At 38.2% G+C, this 27,255-nt stretch overlaps 2 protein-coding genes across 2 annotated transcripts; one reads left to right on the top strand and one right to left on the bottom strand.

Moving 5' to 3' along the window:
- The first annotated feature begins 858 nt into the window (after window positions 1-858).
- On the top strand, window positions 859-16,654 carry LOC130913265 (gastrula zinc finger protein XlCGF57.1-like). The gene is made up of 2 exons (XM_057831731.1): window positions 859-1,143; window positions 14,662-16,654. The coding sequence occupies exons 1-2, from the start codon at window positions 1,017-1,019 to the stop codon at window positions 16,041-16,043; spliced, it is 1,509 nt and encodes a 502-aa protein (XP_057687714.1). The 5' UTR covers window positions 859-1,016; the 3' UTR covers window positions 16,044-16,654.
- A 4,535-nt stretch (window positions 16,655-21,189) lies between these two features.
- On the bottom strand, window positions 21,190-26,954 carry LOC130913279 (gastrula zinc finger protein XlCGF17.1-like). Its single transcript, XM_057831756.1, has 2 exons — window positions 26,596-26,954; window positions 21,190-24,017 (listed from the first exon to the last, which is right to left on the bottom strand). Exons 1-2 carry the CDS (start codon window positions 26,705-26,707, stop codon window positions 23,092-23,094), a joined length of 1,038 nt encoding a protein of 345 aa, XP_057687739.1. The 5' UTR covers window positions 26,708-26,954; the 3' UTR covers window positions 21,190-23,091.
- Window positions 26,955-27,255: the final 301 nt, after the last annotated feature.

Consider the following 27,255-nt stretch of genomic DNA (forward strand, 5'->3'; position numbering starts at 1 on the left):
TTAATTGAAGCCAAAAAAGAACCACGGTTATATATTTTGGAGATTGACGTTTATTAAACTGGAGAAACTCCATACAGGACTTGAATTACAATAATGGCAGTTATAGGTCATCCTACGAGTAAAACAGGGAAACATTGCCTTTTTACGTTCGTACAGATGTTACGTTATATAACGAAAAAAACATTTTTATTCATTTTTTTTATGGCTGGGCCTTGTTTTAAAACCTTGTAGATAACTACATCACCAAAACACAGAAATCAGTGCAGCGCAATGGCTCCGCCCATGGGATACAATTTTCGACTGGGGTAACTACATTGGCACGACACCGGTGGGCGTACCATATTCGATGGATGACAATCTTGGCGAAAAGTATAGCCTAAGCAGCCCGATCTAGAATTCCCCTCATGAATGATGGGAAACAAAAAACGCTCATGTTCAACTTATTATAAACATTCTTGTAGGTTAATTTTATTGCTGACACTGCATTTCGGGGTCATCAACATGTTGTGCCCCCCCCCGCTCCAAAAGTCAAACTGGTGGGTGTCCAAACTTTTTTCTTTGAGGACCACTTTCAAAAAATTTAAAAATTTTTAAAAATCAAAGGATGAAACAGGAAATCCTTCCACTTTCGGGTAATTTTTTTTTTTTAAGTTTGGATTTGAAAAATTACTCATTATTAAGTACTAAATCATTGGATCAGCTGAAATGGGTTGGACGTCTTTTACCGTCAATAGGTGTTTTCAATATCAATTTCCCTCTTTTACTAATTACCACAACACGTACTTTGTGAGAGAAAGAGTTAAGATCATGATAACTTTTTAATTGATCTAAACCGAGAAAATGGTTCACTTTACATCCGCGCCACAGATGCCAACCGACGCAAGATGGCCACCAAAGATTTACGCTGTCAACTAGCCCAATAGTTATCTAGCCTCATATATAATATCTACGGTGAGGACGAAGGACATTAATCGCATACAAATGTTTGCTGAGTTTTGGCAGCTATTAAAAAAAATATGTGCGCACGAACGACAGCAGGATACCCTAAAGAACTTTGCAGGGGAGAAGAGGAGGACGAGCGACGACGTATAATTTTGGAAGCTGTTTGCAAGCAGCCTCGAGTCGTCATCCGGAGACTAGCAGGTCGGTTTTCGCACGTGTCTATTGAAACGTATTTTGCAAATACTCAAATGATTGCACAAAGTATACTTTCATTATTTTTTCCCGCATTAAAATTCTACTTTTTTCTCTGATACATTCAAATTCATTTGTATGATGTAGTTTAGAGGCCTTTTACGAACTTGAAGAGTTAAAACTACGAGAATAAAGTCATGCTGTGTAATATTACCTAATTAGAGTAGTAATATTAAGAGAAAAAAAGACATTAAAGTCGTAATCAGTGGCGGAGTTTGACTTTTGGGCCAGAGGGAGCAAATGTTGATGACCCCAAAACGCAGTGTCAGCAATAAAATTAACTTCCAAGAATATTTATAATAATAAGTTGACAATGAGCGATTTTTGTTTCCCATCATTCTTGAGGGGAATTCTAAATCAGGCTGCTTAGGACAGCTATACGTTTCGCCAAAATCATCATCCATTGAATCTAGTACGCCCGCCGGTGTCGTGCCAATGTAGTTACCCCAGTCAAAAATTGTATCCCCTGGGCGGAGCCATATGGAGGTAGATTTGTGTCTTCATTATTTGATCAAAAAGTGCGTTTGAAAGCAAAAATAAATTTGAAACTCAAAAAAATGTATTTGAAAGCTATTTTTCTTTGATTCTTTTTTCTTTTTTTTCCATTGAAGCAACTTTTTTGATTGAAGTAATGTTGTTTTGAGTTTGGGCCACATTTTGGCTAGGACATTTGTGTCTTTATTATTTAATCAAAAAATAAGTTGCTTCAAACAAGAAAAATATAAAATTAAAAAAAAAAAAAAAGACCAATCAAAAAAAGAAAAAATTTAATCATCAATAAAAAGTTTTTGAATGCGAAAAAAAATATTTGAGACTCAAATATTTGCATTTGAACACAATTAATTTTTAATTTAAAAAGTTTTCTTTGATTTTAGCAATCCTTTTTGTGTAGGAGCCAAATTATGGTTAGGACATTGGTGTCTAAATCCTTCAAGCCCCCAAAAAGTTGAGATAAAAATTATTTGAAAAAAAAAATTCCCTCCCCGATTTTTTTTTTTTAAATAATATGCAACAGTGACGTGCGGTCAGGGGAGGCAGGTGAGGCAGAGCCTCACCTGTCATCATGACAAAAAATAATTATAGCATCAAATTTATATGAATATTTGTCCATTGCTCTTTATGTATGACTCATTTCAAACATTTTCTATAGTCAAAATCGCTGAATTTGCCCATTTCCTGTTCAAATAAAGAAATGAAACGAGAGGTGCGGCAGCAACGAGTAAAGCCTCACCTCTGATTGCGCAATCCTTAACAAACTGGGTTGATACATGGAATTGGAGCGTGCTGGTTGCCGTACATCTGCATGTCGCCATTATAATGTTTCCAGATACGTTTATTTGACCTGATTTTCCTCAGTCTGGCTAATGTCTTTAACCCTTAAAGTTTAATGTTTGTTAGCGACATATTTAGTTTTGCTGATGGGAAATAAAACCGCAGTGAAAAGGCGCAGGTTGCGGCAGATAGTACTCTGCCGCACTGCAGGGGGGCGTACGTGAAACTGGACTTTCCGTTAAAAGTGGACGCGATTAACAACACCGGAGCTAAAAGGTTTGCTTCAAACTACGGGACAGAAGATAACTCGCGCTTTTCAAACGGACTGGTGAACCCGAAAAGACTGGCAATGTGGCTGTCCTTCGAAAAATCGCCTTTGCTGCTTTCCCTGCCTTTTCTTCTCAACTTGTGCCAATGTCTGGACTAACACGAGATATTGTGACATTAAAAAACTACCACGAAGCCTCAGCAAACATGAGAGCTCGACCACTCACATTCAAAGCCTGTTTGCTTTAAAAACTTTTGGAAGCTCAAGGATCGATTTGGCTTTGACGAACAGCGGAAGCTCAACGGTAGCATCCTCAAAGCTAAGGTAATAAAAGAGTTTGAAAGACCTCATTAATGCAACCTGCATCCTAGCTAAACAGGAGTTAACATTTCGTGGTAACGATGAGCGTGTAGCTCTTCTAAACGTGGCATATATGTAGAATGATTACATGGTTTTGCTGAGAAAGATGAAAGGTTAGCTAGACATTTGGACACATCCACTGTGTTTTCTGGCTTGTCAAATAGAACACAGAACGATCTAATTGAAGCAATCCTCTCCATTGAGGCGGAGAGATTTTTTTTAAAGTAAAGGAAAATAAGGAGGACTTTTACTAAAAGGGCGTAGGTTTGCATAGGGACGGTAGGGACATAACACTACCAACTTTTCAGCATGCTAAAATTGTCCCTACCAACTTTTAAGCAACCTTACCTTTTTTGCATGATACAATGTTCAGTTACATAGAGAATATAGATCTTTCAATAGTTCCATATGTTGTAAGGATAGAATTGACCCTACCATTATTAAGTGAATTATTTTCACTACGTTTATGTTTGCTAATAAAAACCAGACATTTATTCAGGAAGTTTTCAAAATGTTTCTTTAGTATTTTTTGAAAACAAAGGTTTGAATTGAACAGTGTATCATCTAAACCAATGCACGTAAAAGTTATTATCAGTAGATAAGGATTTATTTTGCATTGATCATTTTGCCTATTAATTAATTAGGTTCATATACATTAGAAATGTGGCCCTTTGCCCCCTTCATCCAATCTGTTTGGTCTAATTAATGTCCCGTCCCCAGCAAAAAGTGTACCTACATGCAGGTTATGCTGTTATATCGTCCCTACGAATGTTGAGACCAAACCTATGCCCTTCCAAAGTAACGCCGGTTTTTGTGGTGAAGGACAGGCGCAAGACCACAAACAGTTTTCATTTCAATCTTATTTAAAAAAAAAAAAAAAAAAAAAGAGCTTAGACCAAGAAAAATACAATAGAATATTTAAAAAGTAATTCTAATTCTTTGTTTTTCTTTTCACACTTTTTGTTTAGCAATATGTAATAAATTGATTAAAGTTTCAGAATTAAAAGTTTTAAAAACAACTGAATATTTCACTAAAGGTCAGAATTGAATTCTGTGGTTTTGTACACCAGGGTGTAGAGCAAATGCATGTTATTTTCTTACTTTTACGTATCGATAATATGTACCGTGTGTGCGTGTTTTGTGAAGAATGCTGATGAGATATGAAATAACCAGTAGCCAATTGAATAAGCTACCCTTTTTGGTTTATATATTTGGAAATCTGACACTAAAGGAGTCAGTGCCTCACCAACCATGAACCTCACCGCACGTCACTGATATGCAAAGCAAATGACCATCTAAGGTGCTAGTCACATGAAATGTTCGAAAAATAATATTGACCCATTATAAAAATCTTTTTTTTTTATGTTTATTTAATTTTTGTCGTTTGCTTTAATGCTTTACAACTCTTATACACATAGGAAAGTCAATTACATGCAATGATACTTTTCGGCCACTGGGGGTAGGGGTGCTGGCACCCCCTTAAACTACGCTTATGGTCGTAATACTACGTATTTTTTACGTAACATTAAAAGAAGAAAGTAGTGTTAGGTAATTTCACATAATACAAGATTAAAGTCATAATATCACGAGGATAAAGTTGTATTACGTGTCTTGGTTTAATACACTTATGTATGAAATGCAGTACGGCTAAATTAGGTGCTACATACTTTACGCGCTTGAGGAAGAAAAAAGTTGATTTTCTTTTGTAACAGGTTCTTTAACTCTCTTAATGCAGTTTTTTTTTCAACATTTTTTGAGTCGCGGCACACTTTTTTCATTAAAGAAAAAAAAAAGACAAAAAAAACCGACGGCAAAAAAAATGTGAATAAATAAATAAATAAATAAGAATAATTTTTGTGGCATATAAATATATCAAGTAGTGCACTGAATCGAAATCAAACAAACACAAAGAAAAACATGTTTTATAATCATATTTTTACTCACTCAGTGTGATTTGTTGTATTGCAGTGTTGTTTTTGGCGGCCCTTTTAATTTTCGTCTTGGGTCTTTGGGATGAAATACTTATTAGTCTTAGTCATATTTGAGTCATTTCACAGCATCTTTCTTTTTTAAAAACGTTTTATTGTTGTCACCATTGTACTTTTGCTAGCTAGCTGCTAGCTCCAATGCCGCGCTTACCTTTTACGTGTCACTAAACAAAGTAATTAGCTACCTGTTTTAGCTTTAAACTCTTAAGATCACGTAAAATTCCGTAACATTATGATTTTTTTCTCGTTATGTAAATTTATGTTGTATTGCAACTTTAATCACGTAATTGTACGATTTCTGTCTTGTGATATTGTAACTTTTTTCTCGTTACATTACAATGTATGACTTTATCCTCGTATTATTGCAATTTTAATCTTCTAATATTACAACTTCATTCTTGTACTCCTATATATATATTTTTTTCTTGGTTGGCCCTGATACTCAGTCCTAGGTCAGCATGAAAATTGCAGGATTTGTACAAAATGGTATTGTCTTTGAATTTAATTGTTGGGCAATTTCATTGCTTTTCTTGTGGAAACTTAGCTATTCATGTTACAAGTAGGAGGCGCAACCCCTGCTGTGAGCGGTTTCTTCCTTTTGGAATGCAAACGACAGCCATTAAGTGGTTGCAAGCAGTGACCAAACAATCATTTCAATAGTCTATGAATCGTTTCGAGATGCTGCACAACTCAAAAAGGTTCAAAACTGCTTTTCTTTGTTTTGGTTTTTGATGAAAGCAGACGATTATATTTGCAATTAACTAGAGGTGAAACAATCGATTAATCAATTCAGTTCAATTAATTTGTATAGCCCTATATCACAACAAGGTTGTCTCAAAGGGCTTTTCAGAGGCAATGTGATACACAGTTAGAAACAGCAGATGAAATAAATAGAGATGAAATGAATAAAGGTCAATTCCTGGGCATCCCCCATCCTTCGACCCTCCATGTCGGCAGGGAAAAACTCCAAAACTCTTTGAGAGAAATGAGAAACCTTGGGGAGTACCACAGTCAGGAGAGATCCACTCCCAGGACGGATAGACAGGATGCACCAGGACTTCTAATGGGAATTAGCAGACGGAGTTATAGTTTGTAAAGTTGTAATAGAGTAAGGGAAGAAGAAGCGGTCCATCTAGCCAGATGAGACGGGGGAGGGCAACCAGGACGTCCATCCAGCCAGTGGTCCGGATAGTCGGGAAGGCTGCAGCTGAAAAATAGCCCCTCCCCAGAGGGGAGGGGGGAAAGGGGACCCCGAGTGACTAGTGATGAAGTGACTAGTCAACTAGATATTAAAATTAGAAATTAGAAACAAAGTAAGACAAGAGGTAGGTAGAGTAAGAAAAAGGAGATAGTACTCAGTGGCTGTACTTCCCCCAGCATTATAGCTTCTAGTGCAGCTTAGACTGAACTGTGAGTCTAGTCCGACTTCAACTAGCCTGACCATAAGCTTTGTCGAATAGGAACGTTTTTAGTCTAATCTTAAATGTACAGACTGTCTCGGCTTCTTTAATACCAGTTGGAAGCTGATTCCATAAAACAGGAACGTTTTTAGTCTAATCTTAAATGTACAGACTGTCTCGGCTTCTTTAATACCAGTTGGAAGCTGATTCCATAAAACAGGAGCTTGGTGGCTAAAGGCTCTTGCTCCGACTGTACTTTTAGAAACCCTAGGAACTACCAGTAGACCTACATTCTGAGAACGGAGTGTTCTGTTGGGGCGGTATGGAACCAGAACATCGGTGAGATAAGATGGCCCCAACCCATTAATGGTCTTAAATGTAAGAAGGAGGATTTAAAATTTAATTCTAAATTCGACTGGAAGCCAGTGAAGGGCCTGGAGCACAGGGGTGATGTGCTCTTCTATTAGTTCCTGTTAAAAATATTGCTGCTGCGTTCTGGACTAGCTGAAGACCTTTTAGAGAACTTTTAGGACAAGCTGCAAGTAGGGAGTTACAGTAATCCAATCTAGATGTAACGAACGCGTGAATTAATTTTTCTGCATCGTTTTTTGATAAAATATTTCTAATTTTGGGTATGTTGCGCAGGTGAAAAAAGGCCGTTCTGCAGGTTTGTTTAATATGAGCTGTGTCTGCCTCATTTGCAAAGAGACAGTCGCTGTTTTCAAAGAGTTCGATGTGACGCGATAATATTACCGAACAAAACATGCTGACATGTACGACAACGTTACAGGAAAGATACGCAGCGAGAAATTATAGCAACTTGAAGCTAGTTTAATTTCACAGCAGCAGTATTTCGCAAGAGCCAGAGTGTCGAAAGAGAACGCCACAAAGATGAGACTGTTGAAATTATGAATTAAAAAAAATAATAAAGCAAATGTGACACACAGAAGGGCTTGCTAAAATTTGTTTAAATATATTGTTCTATGTATATCAGCCAAGGTAGCCCCCCGCATTTTTACAACACCAAATCTGGCCCCCTTTGCAAAAGGTTTGGACACACCTGTTTAACTGATGATCCGTGGACGAGGCCAGCTTCTTTCACTTGGTACCAGCTAAATATTATTCAAAATGTAATGATGGTGGAAGAAATAAGCATCTTGAATTTGAAACTGTATGTTGTCGGCGATTAGCCTCGCAATGATCTTAATTGTGGTTGTCAGCCCAAAACCCTCTAAATATATATTAAATGCATCTTACCAGATATAAAATGACTACTACATAGTCTGTGGTAATCGTTTGGAGCCCAGTTTTCTCGTCGAATTGCAGCAGTCCATCTCGCTCTCCTCTCCGGGTCTCTCGGAATACGATAGAACTTCAAGTCTCTCCGTCTATCTTCTCTGTTATTGCAACCAACCGTCACACACGCCTTCACCATTTTGATTATTAATGTTAACGAGCAGAAAAACACGCCATAATAGGAGGAATTTACGTCGCGGTAATGCGTCAACACGACGAGTAGACGGACAATATGGCGCGGAGGCGTGGTTGTGACGTCATGTGAGTAGGGTCTATAGTGGTATGCAAGCGCTTTCTTACAGTGAATACATGAAACAGTGTTCGCCTTGGTGTCCAAATGCTGCCACACTTTTGATATTTTCTGCTTTTTCTTGGTGCCTTTCTCTTCCCTTTTGGTTGTTTCCTTCATTGTTACCTCTACATTCATGCATGGTTGAAATCATATATCCACTGCCGCTGTTTTCTTGCTGTACCTATGTGACGTCAGCGCGTTGTGCCGCATTAAAAGTACTCCGGGCAAAATGTCATGCTAAGAGCTGACGACATAAAACGATTTCTGGAAGTGGAGAAAATTCCTCGATCAATTTTTAAAATCAAGTGACTCGAATTGTTCGAGTAATCGTTTCAGCTCTAATACCGTATTGGACCGAATATAAGACGACTCCTTCTTTTTCAAGACTCAAGTTTAAAAAAAGACTTTTTGACCGCCAAATTAATTTTTATAGAGAAAATAATTGCAGTACATCTGAAACAAATGCTTATAACATTATATTTGAGAGAAAAAGCATGTTATTTTACCTCATTCAAATCTTAATATCTGAACATTTAAATATGTAAACTAGAGCTGTCCCGACTAGTCGACGTCATCGATGACGTAAATGCGTCGACGGGCAAAACATACCGTCGACGGGTAATGACGGGTTAAAAAAAATTACATGCGGATAAAGTTTAGAATGGCAGGCGCTCGTGATACAAGCGGTTGTTACTGGCACCCCAAGAGGGCCGCTGTTATTTCAATGTGACCGGCGTTGTCAGATTGAGCAAAGAGGAAGAAAGTGGGCGAGCGAGCGAGAGAGAGAGAGGGAGCGAGATCGGCGAGTTGGAAAACTGCGCGGGTAGCGCCGAGTTGAGTGGCTTCATCCTCCACGTTTTTGTTTTGGTCAATAGAAGTATCCTTAAAGAGCCATCCGACGCCTCTCGGTGTTTTTATGCACGCCGCCGCCTTCCTGAGGAGGAAATCGGGCGAACCCAGACGAACCGACGACAACGAGCCAAGTGAATCGCCGGTGAGGAGTTGAAAACACCGCCAATTTTTCGAAAAGGGCAGAGATGGTTACACGTTAAAGCGGCATTAAGCCAAAAAAGCGGACCAGAATAACCAGAGCCTGGAAATATTTCAAGGAAAATATGGAGGGTGCCACTGTGTGTACTCTTTGCTAAGCTGAGCTCGCATACCATGGTAGCACGTCGGCTATAAACGAACACTTGAAGCGCTGTCACCCAAGTATAATTTTCGAAGACAACTAGAAACAACAAGCTAGCGGATTGTCCATACAACTGTCTAACGATTTTTTTAAATGGAAGTTGCCTTTATGTGTGTCGTATCAACGCGTATTTTTATTTTATAAAATAATTAATATAATTATATATTTTTTAAAATTATTATTAAATTTATTAGGATCATGGAAGCTCCCACTTAGGGAAAATATATACATATATCCTGTATATACATAATATAAAAAATATATATGGAAACACCACAGGCCTGCTTACTGTAATCCATGACTGCACTAATTACACTAGTTATTTGTTATTATAAAGTTTTACATATAGTAGTATACTATAAAATTTATACTATATACTTAATTTTTGTTACTGTGGGTATGTGGGCCTTTCATTCAAAATAATTGTGGTAATATTTCAGTGTGCCCTCTGCGTTATCTTCAGGTTAAAAAAAACAAAAGTTGAACAGTTTTTCCCCTCCCCAAAAAATGCGGAATGCACACCGGAAAGAACATCTGAACTCACACACGAAAATGATTGTCCGGGACATTGCAATTCATTTTAACATTTAGAACAATATAGACAATGACATACCGCAAAAAGAGTAATAATTGTTTTGACTCCTGTTAAAAAGGTGAAGTCACAGTGTTTCCGTTTACATTTTTTTGCACCAATTAATGCCAGCAGCATTTGACCTCATCGATTGTGATTTTTTATTGATATTTATGTTATTTATTTATACGTTAATAAAGAATTTAGGTGTTTCAAAAGGTTTTTTGTGAATTAATAAGCTTTAACAAACATTTCATTATTAAATTAGTAAAAAAAAAAAACAAAAAAAAAACTGTTAGATTAGTCGACTAATCGTAAAAATAGTCGGCTGACTAATCGGGAGGAAATTAGTCATTTGGGACAGCCTTAATGTAAACTAAAGTGCAATCATATTCGTAAATGAATGGCTTCTGGTTTTTGAAATGTAAATAAACCAATCTATTGTGATAAAACAACAAAATTGCAATAACTGCATTAACCATCAAAGTAAGGTCTAACTGTAACTGTAGTCTTGAAACAAATCTGAATAAGGAAAAACATTGCAATAAAATAATACAAACTGGTTAAACTTGAGAGAAGCTGAGATCTGTCATGACAGAACATTACTCCACAAGTTCAGCATTGGCTTCAATGATATCTGGCGCCATCTAGCGTCATGAATGGGTATAATGTCTAGTCAGCCAATATAAGACGACCCCCACTTTTTCAGTCTTATTTCAATGCAAAAAACACCGTCTTATATTTGGACCAATACGGTAAATTAGTTGTCAACAAATTTGATAATCGATTTTTGCCGGCAGCTATGAGCAGGCCCATTTGGTTCTTTGTTTGTGTGTAATGTGAGGGTGTGCGTGCGCTCCAGTGATTAGAACAAGAGAGGGAGTTCCCTGCTGCACTCAGGTTGGGCTGCTGAATCAATAATATTACGAAGTATCACGCGTGAGATTGTCCTATGTGTTGTGAGATCCTTTTCGCGATTATGCTTATCAGTGTTTTCAGTGTCCGTTTGTCATGTGTTTTGGAGTAGCACATTAGCACTTGAGTTAATATTAGGTAGTAAAGTTATCTTATTTCTATTTATAAAGAAACCACAAACATAAACCCATTCATATAACAGCTTTTAGAGTCTCCTTGTGACACAAACTCCCATTGAAGCTGTAAACTGTCAGACAAGAGAGTGTGCTTTGAAATTGGATTTGGATTGTATTTATGAACAACTGTTTGATACAGAAAACTGATTCGTTACAGTCTGCCTCCTCCTTATATAAGGGGAAAAATGAGCCATTAAGCTTTGCTCCCATGAAAACAAATGCCAATCAGCAGGACTTTTCTCTGAATGAACAAGACTTTTGTGTGATTTATGTACTGAGAAATTATTTTTGATGTTTTGTACTCAGCAGTGTTGTTAATAACGGCGTTACAATATAACGGCATTACTAACGGCGTTATTTTTTTCAGTGTTGGGTAATCTAATTAATTACTTTTCTCATCTTGGCAACGCCGTTACCGTTACTGAGGACGGAAAGGCATACGTTACTATGCGTTATTATATTGGTCGAAAAGTCTGAGGGAGACGGACTCACCGAGACGACAAAGCAGAGCAGGAGTGGGGAGGAGGCAAGAAAGTTGTGACGCCGAGCAAACGCGATGCTAGGTAGCTCCAATAATACCTGTTGTAGCCGATAGCGTACAAATTACGCCCGCATGTTATGGTAGATATGGTAGACATGGTAGATATCACATGTACTGTATATAGATATAACTAGATGCAAAATGACAGAAACGGCACTAGATGCGTTAGTAAACAGCCGCCATCTTAAAGCAGTAGACCTTTTATTGCGGCTCTGTTGTAGAGAACTTTCCTAGCGGACCTAAGTAACTTTTTATCTAAAATACTTCTAAATCGGCAAAATCTTGACTTGAATCTATCTTTAAATGATGACACAGTTTTAAAACTTTCATATGTTGAAAGTAGAGAGAAGGGAACTAATGCAATAATGGGAGCAATTTTAACAACTTTTAACAGTTGATTCAGGGTAAAGGGTAAATTAGGGTAAAGAATTGGGCTCGGGCCAATTGTACCAAAAACCTTCATAAAAAACTTTACATAGTGTGGCCAATTGCCTTTTTTTTTTTTTTTGTTTTGAGGAAAAAAAAAGAAGTAATTATCACCAATTACTTTGCCAAGTAATTAATTATTCTTACATTCAGGTAATTGAGTTACTAACGCAATTACTTTTTGGGAGAAGTAATTTGTAACTATAATTAATTACTTTTTTTCAGTAAGATTAACAACACTGGTACTCAGAACCCTGATTAAAAACTTGAACAAATATTATATATTTAAAACAGTAGTTGTAGACTATAGTTAAGTGAGGAAGCTGTAAGAAAATATTATTTTTGAAGGAAATAGTCATCCATTTTGTCTTCATTGTTATTTACAACATGCCTAAAACAATTTCAAAGGTAAATTGTGAAGGTAATTGAAAAAAAAGTGACATTTATCCAACTAATTTGTTAATTAATCGTCGGATGAAAGCAACACTTGGTAGCTTTTATATTTTCAAGTATTATAAAATATCTTCCTAAAATTTGTAACAATATGTCAACTGGAAACTAGTTTAATGACACCTCTTTTATATCGCTTTCTTTTAACTTTGAGGAGGGTGGCAGGAACTCTGTCACACAAAAAAAAACCTGCAAATGTGCTGACTGATTTACGGCATACGTCACTTCCCCCTTTCCCCATTCATTGGAAAGACGGAAGTCGATTCGAATGCTTTTGCGCAAATTCTGCAAAGCAACAAAAGAGACAAAAAGTTAGCCACAATAAGCCACATGGTTTGCAAGCATCTAATGCTATTGTTTAGCGAAAACTTGATTCAATACCTTATTACTATTCATCCTTCACATAGCCGCTGGAGACGGAAATGTTGTTTAACTCTTTAACACCGAACGTGTCGGCAGTGACGCGTTTACGCATGTCGTCTTTGAAGCTTCGTCACACTGTAATTACGTCACCCACGTGCTGCTGGTTGGTCTCATTTGAAAGTGCGGAAGTTGATGTCCACACCAGTTTTTATTTGAAGTCAATCGACCAAGAAAAACGGGAGATAATCTCATTTGAGTTTTATAGTTTTATTGCACTCATAAATATGCATTAAAACGCTGCATGGACCATGTATCTATCTCCATATTTCCATCATTTCTGGTCCTTTTTCAAACTCAAAAGCAGCACAAAAGACTACATATATCCCAAGAGCCGTTGTGATGTCAAGAAGGACGAACCGAATGTGGACATTTTTAATAAATTTCCGAGCGAGGCGCCAACTAAGGAAAAAGAGGCATGCTGAAGCAAGCAACGGCCAGTTTGAGCAATTGACTTTGAAACGTGCAGAATGAATCTAAAACTAAATTTAGCGCAAGCTAATGCATTATATCATTAACTCAAGGAAGAAGATGAGCCGTATTTGTCGTTGTTTTCCTGGGATGAGTCGGCGTCTCGGTGAGTAGAAGTGACAGGCTGACAGCAGCGCGCAAACGGCAAAAGAGTAGGCTGTGTGACGTTGTGTGTGACGCAGCTCCGTGACTTGTTCGTGCAGAAGCTTTATTGAGTTCGCAAAAAAAAAAAAAAAAACTTTATTGGGTCGTATGCCAGAAAAATTTGAATTGAACTGAACTATTTGTCAATATTTTTGAAAATACTTTTTTCCATTGTTATATATTTTTTTTCTTCACTATAATCTTTTCAAATTTTATAAAGATGAGTGTTCGAGAAGCTTGGTTGCATGTCCGTATATACTTTAGATAAGGTGATGGGTATAGTACCTAACTTCACAAAGAAATATCCTCCAAACCCTTTTTGTGTTAGATGATATATATTATTTTTTTTCTCACAATTTTGTACACTGTATATAACCGGTCTTGACCATAGTATGTGTAAAGGCCAAAAACGCCTTTGACCATACCTGCTGTTTGTGTTGAATTGTCAAACATAAAACTATTCAATCTTATTTTTTTCGATTGAATGTTTATCCTAACAAGTAGAATAAATATTATCAAGCTTCAAAACGTTTGGTCGAGCATGTTTGGTTGTCAATGGGACATCAACATTACAAATTTTGAGAAAAAAATTGGTTTTTTTTTTTTGTCTTTTTGGGTCCAAAATGTGGATTATAATTGGTCAGTGAAGAAGAAAACAGTTTGGACATGAAGTTCAAGGTGTCCTTAAAAAAGGGACCCAACTTGGCCATTGTGAACAATTTTTTCTTTGAAATATAAAGGCAACATTAAATTCATGCAATTTCGGCCAAAATAGGCTTAGGTGTTAAAGGGTTAATCCATCTGCAAGCGACCGGGAGATTGTTCGAGGATTTTACTACACTGTAGGGGGGTGCGCTGGTCCTCATGGGAAACGCAGTCTTCCTTAAGGCAAAACACTACCGCTTTTGCCCACTGGCGTCACGAAAATCGACCAAAACTGAAAAGTTGCCAAGTGTTGCTTTAATCAATTATGAAAATAATTGTTAGTTGTAGCCCTACAATTAACCCTCTATAGGGTACTTGTTGAACCCATTGGCTGTCACTGACGGCGCTAGACGTCCGATCCATTTAGACTGGAAGGAGCGAATGAATCCTTTTTGGTTCAACCCTCAAAAGGGTCAAACTTTTTGGAGCTTTTAGAGCCTTGACAAACATACTGTAGGTGCAAAGAAAAAAATGATCTGACAAAAAATTTTTTTGGGGCGGGTAAAAAATCTGTGATTTCATTTTTAAGCCATATCATCCAGCCCAAATAGCAAAGTGTTTGACTTCTTGTGTCCTGCAGATGTCAGTGAATATCTTTGCCCGAAGCAGCAGAAGCCAGAGTCCCCCACCATCAAAGAGGAAGAGACCCCAGATTGCCTTCACGTTAAAGAGGAAGATGAGTCAGCTCGCGTCTCTCACATTAAAGAAGAAAAGCAGGAGGACGAAATCACCAAGATTCCATTGACTGCCATCACTGCCAAGAGGGAAGAAAGTGACCGAGAACACACATCAACCTCCTCTATAAAAGACGGCAGCGAGGGTGAAAAGAAACGCCGCGGTGGCAAAACATGCATCAAATGTTCTCACTGTGACCGAACGTTTTGCAACAAGTCGTCGTACGCGACGCACGTCCGATCGCACACGGGAGAAAAACCTTTTTCGTGCTCGATTTGCGGCAAGAATTTCTCTTTGAACTGCAATTTAAAACGGCACATCAGTTTGCATGGTGGAGAAAAACCTTTCGCTTGCTCAACTTGCGGCAGAAGCTTTTCCACAAAAACGGAATTAAAAAAGCACGTGGAAAGACACGTAGAAGAGAAACCGTTTGCCTGCACAGTTTGTGGGAAAGCATTCAAGGTAGCCGGAGATTTAAAATTGCACACAACAATACACAATGGAGAAAAACCTCATGCTTGCATCACTTGTGCTAAACGCTTCTCCAGAAAGCAAGCGCTAGTACTGCACACAAGACAACACACGGGAGAAAAACCTTATGCCTGCTCACGTTGCGCTAAAAAATTCGCCTGTCACTCCCATTTAGTGAGACACATCCGCACACACACTGGAGATAAACCATATCCTTGTTCCGTTTGTGGCCAACACTTCTCTATAAAGGCCAATTTAAGAAGGCACGTGCGACGCCACAATGGAGAAAAACCTTTCAGCTGCTCACTTTGCAGTAAAACATTCACTGAGAATGCTTTGAAGCAACACATGAGAACACACACTGGAGAAAAACCTCATTCCTGCTTGCTCTGCGGGAGAAGATTTACAACTAAGAAGCATTTAATAAGACACAAAAAAGCTCACACTGGAGAAAAATCGTTCGCTTGTTCGTTCTGCGAAAAAAAGTTCGTCTCGGGCACTGATTTAACGACGCACACGAGAAAGCACACCGGTGAGAAACCGTTCGCCTGCAAAGTTTGTGGTCAAAGATTTGCGGCCAAGGCTGGTTTGAGGGTGCACACAAGAAAACACACGGGCGAGAATGTTTTACCTTGCTCTGTTTGCGGGAAAACCTTTATCCGACGGTGCAATTTAACGGCGCACGAACGGATGCATAGCGGTGAGAAACCGTTCAGTTGTAGCGTGTGTCACAAAAGTTTTGGTCAGAAGGCTACGATTCAGAAACACAAATGCATCGCTGGAAAGAACTGGTTAACAATTTTACACGGAAACTGACTTGCAAACCCGATAAAATGAAAATTAGAGGGATTGACAGATCCGCCCCGTGATTGAAAGTAAGGCTTGTTCAGAAGATCGAAATTAGGTAAAAAAAAATTCAAAATGTATGGATTTATTTTTAAGTATTAACTCATTGGCTGCCATTAATGTCCGCAAAATGGTTGGACGTCTATCGCAGACAGTGAAACATCATGTCAGCCTTCCCAAATAAAATGGATTTGATGTCTATAACTGCCAATGGCAGTGAGATAGCTCAATTGATTACATTGGATTATCCTTTTTAATTTTTTTTTTTTTTTAATGTCAATTCATTTAAGTAGAACAAAATACTTAAACCCTATTTTGTGCTGATTTGCTTCCCCCAAAAGGGTTTTGCTTTGCTTTGTTGAAATCACTGAAATTGTAACCTTTTTCCACCTCCTTAATTCATTTCCGAGGCATCAGATTGTGACTCTGTATCAACAGATCCTCAAAATCAGTTGACCTGGTCTCGCAAGCAAAAGTATTTGACTGGTAGGCTACAACCTTTAAAATAGGTGCCCCAAAAACTTTTAAGAGAATTTCAATTTTGCTGTATTGGGTGTAATGCAAAGCCTTTAGCGTTTTTATGATTGGAAAATCCTTTGTCTTTGAATTGTGAAAATTGAATAAAGCTCGATTCAAGGAAAACATGAATTTGTTGTTTTCATGATTTTATTGAGTCATTTTTCTAGTCTGGTGTTTATATATGGTGGAAAACAGGTGACTTGAAGTTCCGCTCTGAGACCCAGAATTTGGCCAACTTTCAAAATTGTACATACACACATACATGTGTGATACATCATTGGAAAGCTTAAAATATCAATCTTCGAGGGGAAGAAAAATTTTGAACAGGAGGGCTTTTTAAAAACAAACAAAAAAATTTAAACAGCAAAACCCTAACTGGAGGCGAGCGCATGCGAGAGCAGAATTAAAGACGCCACCATTTTAACGAGATATTATCGCATACTTACCTTTTTTCGATCCAAAAACTTTATGTAGCATGTATCACCCAGTGTCAAGACACAGCTGTGAATGGCTACAGCCAGATTTTTTTGGGATTTTATGGGTGAAACATGGTGATATAACAAGGGTCGCGATGCAGAAATCGCAGACAACAAGGAGTGGTTGAGATTTTCATATAGTTACCCTTTTAAACGCAATTTTTCTTTGTTTGGATCCATTATTTATCATCTAACATATCAGGGAAAATGTGACAGTAACAAAAAAGAAAACAATTAAGCGATAGTTATGAGGTAGCTATGCGTGACTTTCTTACAGACGCCAAATTTTTCATTGTGACGTAATTTGTTTAAAAGTTTAAAATATGCGAGTGAATAATTTTTTAAAGTCGTTTTTTTTTTTTTTTTTTTTTAAACCAAATATTAGACATCAATTAATGATTCTAAGCTAAAAATGAAAGAGATTTTCAAGAATAAATATAATTACTTACCTTCTTTTTATGGCTAGGTTGAAACAACCTATATATATAGACATATTGTTCTATCAAACACAACAGTTGTTTTGGCTTAAAATACTGCAGTTTCTTTTAAAGAGGAGTGCAAGATGATTGAAAAAAACACAATAACAAATCACATAAAAAAAATTCAGAAAATGATTAAAAAAAAAAAAAAAACACGATGGCAAATCACATAACAAAAAACAAAAACACACAATGACAAATCCCAAAATGAAATTCCATTAAGGAACCGAAGAGGTAGGTACTAGCAAAAAAAAAACATCAGTACTAATGAACAAGGAAGTTATTTCACTTCTGGCGTGGAATTTCAAAATGAGCATTACCTAAGATGCGAACAAAGCTGTCGCCCCAAATTTGGCCAAATTTAAAAAATGTCCGATATGCATGTGTGATACATCATTGGAAAGCTTAAAATCTCAATTTTTTGGTGGAAGCAAAATTTAGAACAGGAGGGCATTTTAAAAAAGTCTTTTAAACAGCAAAACCCTATCTGGAGGTAAGAGCACGCGAGAGCAGAATTACAGACAACATGACTTTAACGAGATATTATAGCGTAATTACCTTGTTTCTATCCAAAAACTCCATGTAGCATGTATCACTGAGTGTCAAGTCACAGCTGTGAATGGCCACAGCTGGATTTTTGGGGGATTTTATGGGTGAAACATGGTAATGTAACAAGGGTCACGATACAGAAATTGCAGACATCAAGGAATGGTTGAGATTTTCTTTTTCATATATGAAAAAAACAAAAAACGGTTAAAAGGGTAACTTTTAACCGTTTTTTTTTCCTTTCTTTTTTTCTTTGGATTGATTATTTATCATCTAACATATTAGAGAAAATGCGACAGTAACAAAAAAAAAAAAAAGAATTACGCGATAGTTATGAGATAGATATCCGTGACTTTTTTACAGACGCCATTTTTTGGGGGGACTTAATTTGTTTAAAACTTTAAAATATGTGAGTGAATAATTTTTTAAAGTTGTTTTTTTGTGTTTTTTTAAAAAAACGAAATATGAGACATCAATTAATGATTCTAAGCTTAAAAACGACAGACATTTTTAATAATAAATATAATTAATTACCTTCGTTTTATGGCTGGGTTGAAAAAAAAAGCGGTTGCACAACATCTGTAAACGGGGGTTTTCAGGATATAACAGACAAATTAAAAATAGTTCGGGGGCTTAAATTGCCATGAATCCATGTTCTATCAAACGCAACAGTTGTTTTGGCTTAAAATACAGTTTCTTTTAAAGAGGAGTGCAAGAGCAGAAACTGCTTTTTCAGTCGTCTGTGTTTTCCGCCAAATACATAACATAGATATGCCAACACGACGCTCCAATTGGTTGTAAATAGTTGTTGATTGCATTACATGAGTGGGTCTTGTGTAAATAAAGTATGTGTGAAATGTGAGCTTGACTCGTGTTTAAATCAGGGAAGCATATTCTAGCTGTTAATCCTTGCTATTTACGATCGTGGTGTCAGTCAACACACAAGTCTTTGTGCCTGCGAATCCAACCAATGGGAGAGTCACGTTGGCACACCGAACATACCAATAAAAGTCACGCTGACACACCATTGTGGCATCGGCAGTACGTCGACTGACGTTACAGTATAATATTCACTCACATGAAGTAAAATATTACTTCATACGTATGTCCCAAATAAAAATATTCAAAGCGGTTGAAGATCTATGGATGGACTTATAGTGGAAAACGCTTTCGCGTCTTTGGTAATGCTCATTTTCAAATACCACACCTGAAGCGGAATAACTTTGTGGTTTATCAGTACCTACCCTTGACGGTTGATTCATCCAATCAACGATGAGTGTACTTTTTGACTGGGACCTACCTCTTCCGGTTCCTTTAAGTGCCTATGCCAGCAAAAAGTATGTTTTTTTTTCCATATTTTCTGCGGTACTATATGCTCCTAAATGAAAATGGAATGTGGAAACGATCGCTAAATTTATTTAGTTTTTTTAATTCAGCGCCATGAAAATGAATGACTTACGATTCCATTCTTGAGGGCGCTGTGACGTGTATGGTAGAAGGAGTCTTCTTCACTGTCCAGCCGTACTGTTGTAGGAAAAGGACTAAGGATTCATCTGATTTTGCGGATTAATTCATTTATTTTTTGCATCACGCCAGCCAAACGGCTGCAGAAAACTTTTGCTGCACCACGGAGAGGCGTGAGCCTTTTGGGGGTTTCAAAAGGTTCCCATTCACCAGTGGATATTGGCCAAAACAAGCCCTTCTACTGTGAGACCATTGGACTTACGAGGAAGTGAGTAAACATCGTGTTTTGTATTATGTCAAATACTGGGATCATTTTAATAGGTAGTGGCTTGCATTTTGTGGCTAACATGCTCCTTGTCGACTCGGCCGACGACACCGGCGGCTTGTCGCACATTCCCCCGCCGGGAGAGCACTATACTCGGTTTAATGCCCTCTTCATGTACCCGATGTTCTGTCAAATTTTCAACCCCATTAGAAATTGCAACTTTGTATTAAAAATGGCCGTGAATACAGCGATCGTAAGGTAAACACTGCAAACTTTCTTTAAATAAAGGACTATTTACTTAGTTTCATCATGGATGGACAGGTAGAAAAGATCTCCTAAGACACATTCCGTCAGTCATTTTAGCTGCAGAACAACTGCAAGCCGCTCTTTGTTTACGTCGTTGCCAATTAGTAAATGAATTATTTTTCATTATAGTTGTGTTGACCATGTGGCAGCTACGCGTTCCTCCGATGTCGGCCGGTTTATCCGGCAGTACTCTCCAGCTGCTTCCCCGGTGAGCTCTCCTGTCCGTAGTAGCAGGGGAACGAGCTGTAACTTGCTCTTCGTCGGGCGGGTTTCCAACCGGCAAAGACAATCGACATCCCCGCAGCAGTGTGATGTGATCCGGGCTAGTTTTGTGTGATTTTTAGCTTCGAAAGCGAAAATAAGACTATGAGACGTCACTCGGTTCGGGTTAGCATGTCGGCTAGCTGTCACGCCTCTTGGTTTGTTTACATTTACATCCGAAGCCAGGGGGCAGGGAAATGTCAAAAGCCTGACTAACTACGGCAGCATAATATAGCGTTCAGGAGGTGCGACGGTAAAGGTGAAGTCGACAATTTTGACCATTATGGAGTAATTTTGCCATGTCGTATTGAATAAATGCATTTTGAATATTCAATATTCCATTCAGCAAAAGACTTATTTCTCATGACCATACCATTTATTTAGCAATTGGGGAAAATATTTAAAAAAGAATATCCTTTAAAAATATTGGAGAGACTGAAACAATGACATTTTGCGGCTCTCTTCTTCGCATTTTCCTCGTTATGAATAATTCCCCCTCAATGGGCTGCATACTAAATCAGATAAAACCGTTCTCCCGCTGACGTCATCCACCTGTTGGGGACGCTAAAGCCCTATAATGCTAGGCGTGGCTAGACGGCAGATTAAAACACTAATTTCTTGTCACCTCCGCTTTGCCAAATTGTTGTATACAGCCGAATCATCTCAAAATATGATTCTAATTCACATAATAATGCTATTTAAAGGGGAACTTTGAAGTAAGGTTGGCCAACCATGTTTTTGAATAATATCAATGGCTAAACAATTATAAGCATATTTTCATTTTTTTTTTTTACGCAACCCTTCCAGATTCTTTGTTTAACCCATAGCAACGCCCTTGACAACGAAAATGCTTTTCTTCGGCAATCTTCGGAAATCTTCGGAAATTACGTCACACCGGGAAGTGCGAGGGAAGTCCGCCATAGAACAGTATTGTTTGTTGCATTGTTTCTCGGTAAGATGCCACCGCGGTGTGTGGCCATGTTTTGTTCTCACTCAAACGAAAAGTTGTATGAGTGGCCAAAGGATAGCAGGGCACGTAAATGGACATCTTTCGTTCGCACGAAGCGAATGAATTTCATGCCATCATCGAGTAGTGTTCTCTGCTGCAAACACTTGGAAGATGCCTGCTTCCTTAACCGGTCTGCTTATGATCAAGGATTTGCCAAAAAGTAAGTGTGATTTTTGGATAGATGACTGATGACTTTGTCAAAGCAGAGGCTGCCAACTGTTGTGGAATGAACAGTATAAGCTAGCGACGTTAGCCGAGGCTATCCCCGATCATAGTTGTTGTTGCGTTCGCTAGGTTAAGCGTGTTTAAATTGTGCGTCATCTACGATCTTGTCCGAAAGGGTTAATCCACTATCAATCGGGAAAGGGGTGTGGATGTGCACATAAGCGGGTCGGCGTCGCGATAATTCACGGTCATGTTGCAGATAGCCTTCTAGTTTGTGTTTCGCCGCTTTGCGAGAGCCGCTGACAGGTGACAAGTGTTGCTTTTAATGTCTGGCAGCGAATCAGCGAGCGCGCAGGCCACGCAGTGAATCATGGGAAATGTAGTCTCGGGACAACACTGAATTGGTGCTTTGTAATCTGTTCGCTTGTGTGAAAAAACTACATTTCCTCACGCCATTAGACGCCACTTTGTTTTCTTAATGATGCCTCAAAAAAGTGGAGAAAGTCATCGGCGACTGTGATATAGTGGATATTATTTAGTTGTAATACGGGAATTGACCAGTAGAGTGTACGCATGTCATTTAGATGTGTTATTGTTTGTGCCTTACTCCTTCACTAAGAGAAAAACGTTATTGTTCAGAGTCACTTGGCAAGACGATGAGTAAAGTTGTAAAAGCCAATAAAGGTGTCGTGTGGGTCACTCGGTCAAGATATAACAACGATTCATCTCCTCCCCCGCCCCCCCAACGTTTTTGTTTTATTATTTAATATGCACGAGAGCTGCCGGATCTGCCAAAATGAACATGAAGTCTGATTTTTTTTTTTTTTTAACAATGTCATCAGATAGACAAAACCATAAAATTATGTGCAAATGCCTGCATCTTCAAATCATGAAAATAATAACAGCCTATATCTTACCAATGTTGTAATCTCGATGGGTCTTGTATCCATTCCATGTCAGGAAGTCTAGGCACATTGTTGGCATCCTGACTGGCGTCTGGCTAATAACATAAAATTCCAATCTCCTCTTCTTCCTCCAACTCTTCAAAAACTTGGATCTCCTCCCTTGCGCTTGATCTATCGCTGTTTGGATCATTGTTTGAAGGGCTTTGTATGGCGGCCGTATGTATGGAGGTGCCATCGCGTTCCCGGTGTGACGTATTACTTCCGGGTTCGTCCCCTTTCAGGCTCGAACTTCGGAAACGCGACTATTTTGTCAAATATACAACATATAAATTATTTTTTCATGCTTTATTTGTTGGACAATGTTTAATTACTTTACTTGTGACCCTATTTGGCATGTGAAGAAATTAGTTCCAACTACAGCTTTAAGCCTTTTTTCATCCTGTCATACACACTTTAATGTAATTTCATTTTTGGATTTGTCGTTGTGTTTTTGGATTTGTCGCTTTGTTTTGCACTTCAGAGCCACCGTAAAAAGATGCATTAGAAGTAGGTTAAAAAAAAAATGGTGGAAATTGTTGCCAAGATATACAACAGCCGAAAGATAACGACTTTTATTTGAGATTTCATGGAGCGCCGCTCCTTTCGGCAGCACACTTGTGCCTCTTCACGTCCCGCTTGCCATAGAAACATTTGGCACATGCGTCGCAGCTGAATGGTTTTTCTCCAGTGTGTTTCCTCATGTGTCTTGATAAACTTTCTTGTAGAAGGAAGCTTTTGTCGCACGCGGAGCAGGAAAAGGGTTTGACTCTGGTGTGGGTCCGCGTGTGCGTAGTTAAATTTTCCTTGGTAGAGAAACTTTTCGCACAAAACGAGCATGTAAAAGGTTTTTCCCCGGTGTGTATTCTGGTGTGCGTTGTCAAGTTTTCCTTGGCAGAGAATTTTTTATCACACAAGGAGCAGGCGAAAGGTTTTTCTCCGGTGTGCGTCCTGGTGTGCCTTGTTAAATTTTCCTTGGCTGAGAAGCTTCTACCACAAACGGAGCAGACAAAAGGTTTTTCCCTGGTGTGTATTCTCGTGTGCCTTGTTAAGTTCTCTTTGGCAGAGAAACTTTTACCGCAAAATGAGCAGGCAAACGTTTTCTCCCCAGTGTGTGTTTTGGTGTGTACTATTAAGTGGGCTTTCTGGGTGAATCTGTTCCCGCAAATTGAACAGGCGAAAGGTTTTTCTCCGGTGTGCGCTCTTGCGTGTATTTTCAAGTACGATTTGTTTACAAAGGTCTTGTCACAAAGAGAGCACTTGAAATGTTTGTTGTCCGTGCAGGCTTTAGAGTGGTCATCTTCCTCAAAAGAAGAATGAGACGTTACGTCGTCACTATCGGAAAGTGGAGCTAAAAGGCCGTCTGTGACACCTTCTTCGTTCTTCACGATGACAGTCAACGGGAACGGGCTGATTTCGTCTTCCTGCTCTTCCTCCTTAACGTGGGTGGAGTCTGGCTCTTCTTCCTCTTTAATGTTGGCAGAGTCTGGAACCCGAAGAGCTTCTTTGAAATCTGCAGAACACAAGAATATATTTGTTTGAGTCAAGGTTTTGCTATTTTCATTTGTACTGTATAGAGCCTACCCACGTACCACGTGGTCGCTGTATGGTTCCGCCCACTTGTCCGTCATTTTGACTCTGTATTAGCATTGTTTTCAATAGATGGCGGAATTTAAAATACATTTCATGGAAGACCCGGTGCTTTCTGATGCCGCAAACTCACTGGATCTGTTGCATAAAAGGCGTTATGAGGAAAAGCTTCGTTCTATACAGTCGCCAGATCCATATTTGATGCCCAAATCGAGGTTTTTCGACCTACTGTCTTCGCCCTGTCTGCCTGACATCTGCTACGCTGATATTTAAAATGATCTTGTCCACACAAAATCAGCCTATTCTCACGAAAAACTTCAAGAGCTTGGACGCTTATAAATACTTCGTTGCTGGTTGGGTGAAACAGGTCCTCGTTTGGCAGGAATCTATCTTGTGCTTGGAAAGGTGAGTTACGAAATTTTCAATTCGAATTCTTTTGTTATTTCTAACATCCACTGTCAAGTCTAATGTATTTCATGTCGTTTGTTAATGGAGTTAAGGCTTTTAAAGTTTATATGGTTTAGCGATAGCACGCACTACATACATACGTGTATGTTGTCGGCGATTAGCCTAGCAAAGATCTTAATTGTGGTTATTTGTCAGCCCCGTAGACGAGGCCAGTTTCCTTCACTTGGTACCAGCTAAATATTATTCAAAAAATAACGATGGTGGAAGAAAGGGAAGTCACAAACATCTTGAATTTGAAACTATGTCGTACTACGTCGTATGTTGTCGGCGATTAGCCTAGCAATGATCTTAATTGTGGTTGTCAGGCCAAAACCCTCTAAATATATATTAAATGCATCTTACCGGATATAAAATGACTACTACATAGTCTGTGGTGATTTTTTGGTGTCCAGTTTTCACGTCGAATTGCAGCCGTCCATTTCGCTCTTCTATTTGGATCCCTCGGAATACGGTAAAATTTCAAGTCTCTCCTTCCATCTTCTCTGTTAGTGCAACCAACAGCCACACACGCCTTCACCATTTTGATTATTAATGTTAAGGAGCAGAAAAACACGCCGTAAATAGGAGAAATGTACGTAGCCGTAATAGGTTAACACTATGTTTTGACGGACAAGTGGGCGGAACCCTACAGCGAACACGTGGTACGTGGGTAGGCTCTATATACACTACTTTTTCCATTTTTATTAATTGAAACATTTTTTATACTACTTCAAAACTGTTTCTAGTAGGGATGTTCGATCACATATTTTTGCACCAGAGTCCGAGTCACCTGATTTTGACAATCTGCCGTTACTAAGTCCGATCCAAAAACGGACTTTTTTTTTTTTTCTTAAACAAATGTTCCAAACATTATACAGTACTCTACTGTTTACAGTACTTCTTCTCCCTCTTTTTCCGGGAGTGTAAAACTTATATATTTTTGTTTCTTTTAGCACGGCCATTGTATTTCTCAAGTATTTTGTTACTTTTTAGCCCTTAAAATATTTTTCTTTAAAAAAAAAAACATGAGAGTACTGCCCAAAACGAGAGACAGCGAGAACGAAAAGTGGTATTTGGTATGTGGCAAAATGTATTTTGCCATGTAGCATTTTTTTTGCCATGTGGCAAAATGTATTTTGGCATGTGGCATTTTTTTTGCCATATTGCAAAATGGATTTTGGCATGTGGCATTTTTTTGGTATGTGGCAAAATGGATTTTGCCATATGGCTTTTTTTTTTTTGCAATGTGGAAAAATGGATTTTTGGTATGTGGCATTTTTTGGGGGGGGTATAAGGCATTTTTGCAGGCCATGCACGTCCATGCAATTGACGGCTATGCACGTCCAAAATTTCCATTCATTTTCAATGGCAGAAAAACATGTGTGGCTCTGATTTTTCACCTACACACAAAAAATCACAGCCACGTTTTTCTGTAATAGGTTTAAACCCTCATGACGATTAGCAAAATAAAAGATGAATTGATGAATAAACATTAATTTATATTATATTTTAAGTATTTAAATCTGTTTTAACACTGTCATACCTGAATAATGATTTTTTTTTTTACTTAACTCAATGCTGCCATTGATGGCTCAAGATATCCAATCAATTTTGACTGGGAAGGGCAACTGAATGCACTTGAGCATTCACAGGCAGTCTTCCTGCTTTAAAATATTAAATTATTATATGTATATTTTTTTAAATTTGAAATGACTAAAAATAGCGATTGGCCCTAGATAAAATGTTACATTTCATAAGTCGTAAAAAAACAACTTTTAAATTACCAAAAATGAACATTCCCCAATTTTTTTGGGGTACAATTTTGATGTATTCGTTTGACCTATTACTTCATTTTGGCACTCCATGCTTCAAACTTAGTAAACATCTAGGCAGCTATGAAATGAACAGATAGATATAATTTTTGTCACCCGATTTGACTTAAAACAAGGAAAAGTTTAACACAGGAAAGGATCACGTTTCGATCGCTTGCAACCCTCCCAGTTCAAGTGGATTAGACATCAACCAGGTAAAAAGTGAAGTGAAAGAAAAGCCACCTGCTTTGACTTGAGGCTTGTTCGCAAAAGCTTCCACTGGTTGACGTCGTCGCTCCTCCTCTGCTCCACAAACATCCTCCTCGTACTCTTCTTTGACCATTTTGGCTGACATTTCACATTATAATAATGAGACTTGGCAACGAACGTGCCTCTTACGAGCAGCTAACAAGCTAAGCTAAATTAGCTTACACTTGACACCGTTTTCTGCTCCCCCCCAGACAAGAAGATTTAACAAATCACTTTAGTGCCCAGTACAGTAGCAACGAACGTCGAGGGTCCCCCTGTTTCGATACATACAGTATTCCCGAAGAATTGGTAAGTAAACTGCGTGTGGTGACGTAAAATAACATCACCCGGAAGTAAATGTGCGACGAACTTTGTACGGCGACTCAACTTGGACAAACTTTATTGTTTCACTGTAATATACTGTATTTTAATTAACCATTATTATTATATTTCATGCAACAATTAATTAAAAAAAAAAATTGCATTTACATTGGAAAGTGGTCTCAAACATGCAATATTTTGCGACCCCAATTTGAAATCCAAGCAGTTTTAATGTATCCCACAAATATTTTGTGATTGACAATCAAAAATAAATAATTGACCAAACTATTTTTGCGAGACAATATTACCAATTTAAATACTAGTAAATAAAAG

Source organism: Corythoichthys intestinalis, chromosome 1 (assembly GCF_030265065.1).
Source record: "Corythoichthys intestinalis isolate RoL2023-P3 chromosome 1, ASM3026506v1, whole genome shotgun sequence".
Lineage (NCBI taxonomy): Eukaryota > Metazoa > Chordata > Actinopteri > Syngnathiformes > Syngnathidae > Corythoichthys > Corythoichthys intestinalis.

Excerpts from the sequence above, each read along its gene's own strand:
- LOC130913265 (XM_057831731.1), top strand. The coding sequence starts at position 1,017 with ATGTGCGCACGAACGACAGCAGGATACCCTAAAGAACTTTGCAGGGGA. Across the intron at positions 1,144-14,661 it reads CGTCATCCGGAGACTAGCAG|ATGTCAGTGAATATCTTTGC; the intron begins GTCGGTTTTCGC and ends TGTGTCCTGCAG.
- LOC130913279 (XM_057831756.1), bottom strand. The coding sequence starts at position 26,707 with ATGTCAGCCAAAATGGTCAAAGAAGAGTACGAGGAGGATGTTTGTGGA. Across the intron at positions 24,018-26,595 it reads CAAGCCTCAAGTCAAAGCAG|ATTTCAAAGAAGCTCTTCGG; the intron begins GTGGCTTTTCTT and ends TGTGTTCTGCAG.